This window comes from Phalaenopsis equestris, unplaced genomic scaffold, assembly GCF_001263595.1.
Source record: "Phalaenopsis equestris unplaced genomic scaffold, ASM126359v1 Scaffold000094, whole genome shotgun sequence".
In the NCBI taxonomy this organism is placed as follows: Eukaryota; Viridiplantae; Streptophyta; class Magnoliopsida; order Asparagales; family Orchidaceae; genus Phalaenopsis; species Phalaenopsis equestris.
The window spans coordinates 685,236-694,513 of record NW_018164536.1 but is presented as its reverse complement, the minus strand read 5'-3'; the positions used below and the strand labels follow the sequence as shown (position 1 = coordinate 694,513).

The 9,278-nt window shown below is 34.2% G+C and overlaps 1 protein-coding gene across 1 annotated transcript in view; it reads right to left on the bottom strand.

Annotated features, from left to right (window-relative positions):
- Positions 1–3,381: 3,381 nt before the first annotated feature.
- LOC110020343 (AT-hook motif nuclear-localized protein 1-like) overlaps positions 3,382–9,278 on the bottom strand; it is a 52,489-nt gene continuing 46,592 nt past the window's right edge. The window contains exons 4-5 of the mRNA XM_020718411.1: positions 4,069–4,230; positions 3,382–3,886 (exon numbers count right to left, since the gene is read on the bottom strand). Of these exons, the coding sequence (XP_020574070.1) occupies positions 3,596–3,886; positions 4,069–4,230 (453 nt within the window). The 3' untranslated portion in view covers positions 3,382–3,595. The remainder of the gene's footprint in view (positions 3,887–4,068; positions 4,231–9,278) is intronic.

The following is a 9,278-nucleotide window of genomic DNA, read 5'->3' as shown; positions in this document are numbered from 1 at the left end:
TCACTTTTAGAAACTTTCAATGAAGAAGTTAAAACATCTTTTACCCTGAGAGAATGATGTGCGAGCATTCGCCAAATTCCCAGGATCGGAGATCCCGTGACTCCCGATCACTGGATATGCCCGATTCCATCGAAGCTGGAGTTCCATGATTGTTGGGAAGATCAAATAGGCAATTTTGTTCGGTTCGAAATTTATATGGGAATCTTTCCTATCTTGACTTACTTTTTTTTCTTTTCTTTTCCTAATTTGGGTTATTTTCTATTAGAAAATTATTTGTGTTATTTTTTTTTTATTTGAGAGACTTTGTACTTAGTTTTGAGTATTGTAGAGATTATAATATTTGATTTCTTGTTTTAGGAGTGTTGAATCATCTTTCTTTTGTAAGTGGTGTGTATATCTTGTTCAAGAATAAAAGATGAAACTCCTCATAACCAGTACCATGTCTTTTCGTTGTCCGCATTATTTTCAGTAAGTCAACCATTAAAGAATTCAAATATGTTGTTTAATAGCATATTTCATCGTTTATCCACCTTCAATCATCGTTGACCACACATATTTTATTCCTCTATTATTCCACAACCACTTCGACTCTAAATTTGTATCCCAAGCACCTTTTAGGAGCCCTAAAGTTGTATCAATTGAACAATAAAATGATGGGTAATTCCATGTTTGAGGAGAGTTTGTAACTGACAACAACATTTAAATGCTTAATACTAGGAGGAGCCACCATTAGAATTTGATTATGTCATCTTTCAATAGAGAAAATAATAAAGTTATCAGCAACAATAGTAGTGTTGATAATGGTAGCTTCTACATTTGAAATTTTTTACAGTAGCATGTGAAGGGTTAGCTTAATGCAACAACAATAACAACAACAAGAAACTTTTGTCCCACTAAATGGAGTTGGCTATATGAATCCTTTTTCTCTATTGTGTCCTATTGAGTTTTCTATTTTCATTTAATTTTAATAAATTAAGATAATTTTTATACAACATGCCCAAGCCTTTTTAGGTTTATCTCTAACTCTCTTGACGTAAGTCAAATTTAATACATCTACTCTTCTGACATGTCATTCAGATAGTCGACGTTTAATATAACCAAACCATCTAAGACGACCCTTTCTAATCTTGTACGTCACTGGAGCTATTCCAACTCGTAGAAGAAATTTGATCATCAACGTTTAATTGAATTTGACCAACCTGATTAATATTGGGCTGATAATTAGTATAAAAAGAATGCTCTTTCTCCTTTGTCTCTTTCTTGGCCAAACCCCTTAACACAACCCTTAGCCAAACTAGCACTCCCATAGTCGACCTAACCTTATCCCTAATCACTTCTTTCTTCCCACCATTTAATCCAAACTCTTGCAATTCTTTCGAAACAAATTGCCACACTCTCAATAAAGCTTAAAACCACACCTAATTATTTCAAACCCTAGCATAGCACCAACAAGGAACCCATATTTAAGCTCTCTCATAATCTACCATACTTTCATGTCTCAACTTCCATCCATAATCCCTTCAAAATCTAGCACCACCAGTTTCTAAACAACACCAAAAGCCTCTCTTTTGCCCATACAACTTTACAGGCAATCACATCATTCTCACTCTTCAAGTTGATGCCTCCATAATTTAAGTTAGGTGAGACTTTTTCCTAATAAATTATAGTAGAAAATCATATACCATCCAATTCTTTTGAATTTGCACCTGTAAAACTTAAATTTTACATTTCAACATTTATGCCACCCAAATATTTCATATCCCAGAAAAAAAAAACTACTATTTTAAATTTTGAAAGGTGAAACACATCTTTACATGCATAAATTGGGTGGCATAAATTTAACAATTAAAATATGGGTGTTAGATATGTAAATACATGTTATGTTTGCGGCGTGGCTTAATAGGAAGAAAGAATGATATTCGTAGTGAAGATGAGGAGAACAATAGGTTCAAGTTAAAGAGCATACATGTTTAAGCGGCTCTCGCGTTATTTTGATAAAAAAATATAGGGCTACCAGTCTGAATTTGGCTTTAGTTTAGGTTTCAGTTTGAGAAGACAGTGAAGCTCCATTTTATTGCAGTGAACACCAAGGTGTGGATTTGCTTTTGTTTGGTAAAACAACATCTCCCAAAGCTGTCTCAACAGAATGACAGTTTTTTCACTGTTTTAGACCGCAAATGTTAATGCCCATTCCACAGACAGTGACTTTTAAAGGAACTTCATTCAAACAAGTCCTTAAAGACTTCTAGCAAGGGCGTTAGCTTTCATATTGTTGATGATGATATGAACATGCTCAAAACTAAATATAGCTTTATATAACATTCTTGGGCACAATGCGCATCAGAGTGCTATTTTGAAGGCAGTTTTGTTTTTTCAAGAAGTTTTCTTCTGTTTTGAATTGTGAGTGTAGAACTATAAATTTAGTATGGATGCTATTTTACTTTGATCTTAAAAATAAGTTTTAAAATTTTTATGGATGAAGCTAGCAAAAACCCACAGAAATTTTTTTTAAATAATTGGGGCTAAATTTTTTTTATTGAGATTTTGCAGTTCATTTTTAATTTATATAATATACAAAATTGCATATTTGCATAAATAGCACTCATCATATGATAAGGACTTTCAATTACAACCCTGAAATCTTTTTAAATTAATGCACAAGTTAACCATCAAATTTTGTCTCACGATAAGGAAATAATATTGCTTTTGGTGTTCGGACTCAAACTACATCAAGTTTTACAATTAAAACTATCAAATAACAGTAACTAATCAATACACATCTGTTAGATATAGACATAACATTGAAATTTTAAGGAGGGGTCTTTTTGGTGTAATTGCGCAACCACTTCAATGTTTAAACAACTATAATGTTATGACAACTATAATGTTTACATAACATGCTTTCAATTATGTTCAAAGAAACGTTGCTATTTAGAATAATTTTTAGTAACACCAATCATTATGAGACTTAATGGCGCACTCATGTATAATTTTTTTTAATATAATATTTAATAATTCTATCAAACAGACCTATAGTTGGAGTTAACAGACTGATGCTTTATAAGACCATATAAAATTTTAATTGTAATGAGTAAATACATAATTTGAGTGTTAAATATTCAATGAAATGCACATTAATCCAAAATTTTCATTTTTAAGTGTGTTCTTTAAGCAACAAAGGTTATGAGCAGTCACCTGGACCGGTTTTTCACTTTACAGCTTCATTGTTCAGGAAGTACTTGCTACAACATCTCATAAAGTACAAGAACCAAAAGTTCCAACGGCTAGTAATTTGAAAGTTCCATTTCATGAAAATCAAGTAATAAGAAAACTAAAATCAATTGAGTTCAAGAAAAACTGGAATGGAAACCATTAACTACAATAAATTCCAACAAAATCTTCGGGAAAAAAAAGAAGAAGATAAATTTAAAGCACTCATGTCACAAATCAATTAAGCTGTTCGATAAAGCTAATGGCAAACCGAAGGAGCTGAACTTGGAAGTTTGAGATTAATTAGCTGCGGAGCACGTTAAGAGGCAGGTTCCCTGTCAATAAGACACATCGCTCTAAAAAGAATTTGATTCCAGTAAACATCTCATTCTCCAGGTAGTGATACGTTAATATCAGTAGCAGAGTTTCTAGTGTCAAATACTGAAGAATGAAGAGAAGCAGACCAGTTCTCTCCTTTAAGGGAAGATGAGGTAGTAAGGTTTGGTTTTGGTGCAGAAGCAAACTGCTGTGATTGTCCGCCGCTGGTGTGAGTATCTTCCATCTCCATGTTGGACATTCTAACTGTGTCTGCCGGCATGGCGACTGATGTCTCCTGTTTTGGTTTCTTTGTTTTCTGCTCCAGTTGGTAGCCAGGCAAGAAGCTGCCCACTACGACCTTATGCATGAAAAGTTAAAAAAGTGATATTTTTTATGTGATATGAAAAATTTGGGCGGTATAAACGTAGAGCGGGAAATTTATGTGTTAAACATGTAAATACATGGGATTTATCTTGAATAGGATTTAGTAAATCCTGTAAATCTGGATTTAACAAATTTGCTTGAGGAAAATGGTTGTACCTGAACAGGACTAGCAGCAACCAAAAGACCAGCAACCCCTCCTCCAAGAACACGTCCATCAGGGCTTGCCAATGAGACACTCATCCCACCAGAACGGCTCTTTGTTCCGCCATTTTCATTTGGCATGAATGATCCTGATAAGGAGAGTAACTCAAATATGCCCTGCAAAAGAGAGCAAATGGATGCTGTATTCAGTCGAAATTTAACCGTGAAAGTAAAAAACGTTTAAGCTGCATCGTTTTTTTTTATTGATTGCAGAAGATGAAAATCACAAAGGGATGCACTGAGCAAACTAAAACCCAACAATAGTACAAAATATGTCTTGAGAAGTTTTTCCGGCCAAGAAAGCAAAATTTAATGGTGGCACATGCTCATAGAAAACTGAATGGGACTGAAAACATCTTAGCTGTAGATATATACGCACAATGAGTCATAAAATGCATTAAATTTGTCTGAAGTATCAGCTAGAGATGCATGCCGGTATTTAGTATTGCTCTTCCATTTTTGCATTTTTGTTTGATTGTAAAATGAATCTTTTTCAAGGATGAATTATTGCTCATAAAAATTCTATTATTTTTTTTAACAGACAAATAACCGCTTATAACCTAAACTTCGAGCAAATAAAATCTTTCGACAGTTTTGTAGTTAAAGTCTTAGCATGAGCCAATACTTCATAGAGGTTGTACCCGCATCCCAAGTGAAAAAAAATTACAATCAAGAGTATAAGATTTGAATAAAGATGATAAAAATGTGCATTCAAAAAATAAATGTGTGTTTCTCGATAGAATAGTTGCAAAAGCTACAATGGGTGTCATCATTAAGCTCACTATTTTGAAGAGCAAAGCATCTTTTGTATTTAAATCACTAATAAGAATCTTTCAAGCACTAATAACAAATTTAAAAGAGTAAAATTTTTAACCATAGAAATCTCTTCCAGTCAATCTTAGAATGCTCCACATAAGCAAAAGAGAGGGCCTCTCTATGAGAGTTTTAATTCTTTCCTTTCCAATTACATTTAAGAGAAGTATCCCATATGTTAATTTTAGTAATCTTTTGAATACAAATATCAAGGCAGTTGCTACTTTTTTTTAGAAATAACATCACAAATTCTAGTATCTTGAGAACAAAAGAACCAAGAAAAATCATAATTCTCTAACAGTTTATAAAGGGATGAGCCATCCAAGAAAGCATCAAAGAACAAGGGTAGTTTGTTGTGCTCAGTAACCTTAAAAAGAGACATTTTTTCTTATTCTAGTTACCATTTGTATTAAGACCTTCCAAAATGGAATGATTTAATGATCATCTTTATACAGATAGTGCCACAACTGTTAATAGATTAAAGAAAAAATAGATGATTTGGAGTTATAATATCTCCATATGAGTTTAGATTTGCACATCAGATTAAGGGTGTCTAATTTTGGATGAACCAAGTTCCCACAATTCAATGCCTTAGTTGTAGTACTTCAAGCGATTGCATGTAATTTCTTAACAATCCCATTGCGGTGAAGGACGAGTTTCTTAATTATAGATGATGTGTCTCCTTAAGCCTTTAGAGATAGTGGTCGCGCGGAGCCAGTAATGAAGATATTTTCAAATGGTGATCTTGACTAATTGGAATATGCCATAGAAGGTAAATAATGTTTGTTTCCAATTTCCGAGGATCCGACATTGCAATCACTCCAAAATTTTAGGGCAACCAAAAGTTTTTAGTTTAAAGGAGTTTATAGAAATGCCAAGGTAATCCTAAGGAAGAGGCCTATGTTAGAATCCAAGTATAATACAATTTATTGTTTGGTGTGCTCTTTCATAGATTTTGAGAAATAAATGCCAGATTTATTGGGTTTTGTAGTAAGATGGTGGCTTAGTTGAAAGCATTTAGAGGACGATAAGTAATTGACAGAATTTGATTGGTAGAACCGAAAAACAGCAAGCCATCAATACACATAAGGTGTGAAATACATAAATAATAATGACAATATAAAAAGAATTGTTGCAGTGCACATCCATCAGTCTAGAGAATTCATAACAAATGTGAAGAGGTAAGGCGATAGGGAGAATCTTTGTCGAAGCCCTAAGGTTGAGAAGAAATAGCCTCTTAGCTCACTAGTAATAATGACAAAGTATAAAACTTGGGCATTACATGCCTTGGTTAGAAACCGGATGAGAGTAAAAGAAAGAAAGAAGGTTGGAGAATGTAACTGCTAAGTAGAAACTCTAGCACTGCTCGACAAAAAGCCTCCATACCTTTTTCTCATATTAATCTAGCACTTTAAACAAACTATTTGTTGTTTCCTCTGCAATTGACACATGGATGGCTATAATAAGGCAAAAAGTCAAGGGTTTTGCACTTTCTCCCATTCTAAACTCTATAAATATATGTTTATTTGTGTGTCATATTTTCAAAGTTCTCCCTCACCTCATTTCCTCCATTAGTGACCTTCATTTAAACTGAAACTTCTCCCTATGATTTCTAACATAGGTGTTTTTTCTTTGTAGTCATAATGCATTAAAGGAGTAGAAACTAGATTTGGTAGTTCAAAATATGTCCCTGATGATGGTGAATAAATCTAAGGGATTCTCAATATTTTGAAAGAGATGATTGAGTAGAATGGCATGGAAGGGCTTTCTTGAGGTCATACGACCACTGTCAAAAGTGTCATCAATGGAATTGATGATAATTGTGCTGGTGCATATAGACCAAATGAGATTAATGACAAGGATTCTGTCGAAGATTAGGGTTTCTACTCATGGTGCATCTTTTCATAGTGCATAATTGTGGCTCAAAGAGTGGACCGCATCCCAACAAATGGAGTCAAATAGTGAAGTTCATTTCTAAGCTTCCCAGGTGAATTCAATAGGAGTTGTGGAGGGGGCAACCCAAAAAATAATGAAAAACATGATGAAGACACATCCAATAAGATCATTCTCTAACGCAGTGGTCGACATCCCCGTCCTCTAACAGGAATACCAAATTTGGAGGAGAGCTGGTCAAATAAACATGATCGCATCGAGGAACATAACAAATCATCTATGAATATCAATAAAAATCCAAGCATTAAGGGCACATATTGAAGAGTGTTCAAAGTATGTCCCATAATTCAATGCTATAATGAACCATGATCTGAATTAATCAACATCATTTTTTTGTCTGAAAGGGACCCATAGTTATAATTTGCATACAAGCAACCCACCCCTAAAGTTTGAAATTGGGAGAAAAGTAACCTAAAGCATTAACAATAATTGGTTTAAACTTTACCAATAAGAAGCTCAAAATAATCATAGTTTTGGAACAAAAAGAAGTTGATATGCAAGGATTTACAAAATCCAACCAAGTATTATTCAATAATATTTCTGAAGTAGTATTTTGATCCTAAGTTCCACATGTTCAATGGACTGTTAGTATGAAAAAAATACTTAGCTTAACTTATTGCAATATGCATGTAAGAATATAAGGGGATGGATGTTGTAGTATCCTCATTGTATTAATAGTTGATATGTGTGAATTTTGTGAAATAATTATTTAAATTTCCAATATAATTTATGCACAGGGGTGCAAAGGTGCCTCTCCCTCTCAATTACAATTCTAAGACTAAGCGCTTGGTGCTCCTACGCTAAGCAAAAGGCGCAAGGGAGCTCCTCTTCCCCTCCATATACACATGTCCTAAGAGCCTAGAGCTTCAGTGCTAGCATAGGTGCCCCTCATCCATTTCAGGTGCCAAGGCACAAAACAGGAGAGCGCTTGCGCACCTCCTACCTATTTTGTGCTCTGCTTCATTCCGAGTGCTCAAGGCTTATGTGCTACACCTCGTAACTCCAAAGTTGAAGACAGTTACAACAGTTCAGCTTATGTGGCGATCTAAGGCTTCATCCAGTTGGTCAGCAATAGCCGATGGATCGAGGGAAATATCAGTGGATGAGTGAGGGATATAAGAGGAGAAGAAAGACAAACAGGAGGGCAATCTTGCACCATTGTCTCTAGAGTTATTTTCTTCATTTTCTTTTTCCTATGGGTGTGCGATGAAATTGGAGAGGGAGAAAGAAGGGATTGGAGATTGTCGGGGGCATAAGTGAGGATAGTAGATGAGCACAATTGCATCATTTTCATTATTGTAAAAGGGTATAATCTGGATTGTTTTTCCTAATTCTTTTGTGCACTCATAATACTTACTGCACCTTTCATTACTTTGATAAATGAATATGTATTTATTGTTATTTTCAAGCATGAGTAGGAACTAAACCTTTTTCTTTCCTGATGTGGTGAATAAATTCTAGAGTTTGTGAGATTAAATTTTATTTGTTTTAAACTGTGAAATTCTATCCCTACTATCATAATTTACCTTCAATCCAGCCAAATGAAGTATTAAAATATGCTGTGAGCTTCGTAATTTAGAGGAATTCATAGCGGAACAATGAGGATAAAATTCACTAACTAGGAGAATAAGAATATTGCTCGTAGACTTTTTGGAGATACTTGTTAAGTGGGAATTTCACTAGATTTAGAGAATTGGTTGATGATCCTAACTTTATTATTGACATTGGAAGGGGTTAGGGAAGAATTTCGCTCTTGATAATCACCAACTGAATCTTAAACTCTAGGTATTTAGGATCATAATCAGAGGAGAAACTACTTTTGCTAGTGACCTCAAACCTTTAATTTAGGAATTCTACTTTGAAAAATTAAGATAGACATTTTTACATTAACATCAACATTTGAACATTCAAGCTAGGTTTGATTTTAGTAGGCTAGAACTTTTTTTACTTTGTAATTTAGCTCGTTGCTAGTGGGATTGACACTCAAAACTCTTATCCGTATACTGCTTGTATGACACATTTATTTGTGTGATTCGCCAGTGCGTCACAACATTTGGTTAATATCACTAGCCTTATTGGCGGTTGCTTTTGAATGGTATGTATAGTAATGTCCGAGGATGCCAGTGTAAACCTTACAGTAGAGAAGCGCAAAAAAAAGGAGTTAGTGGTAAAAATCATGCATGGAAAGATTATTATGAACTATGATCCATAATGAGAAATACTGATGACTGGACGATGTTGTACAAATGTATGGGTTTGATATCATAACATTCTTGGAGCTATTAGATTGACTGGAAATTTTAAGGAATTGAGCTTGTTAAAATTCAAAGGTCACTCACAAAAAAAAAAAAAGTGAAAAAAACATCAAATGCCAAGAAGAGTGAGGTGCACACCATATT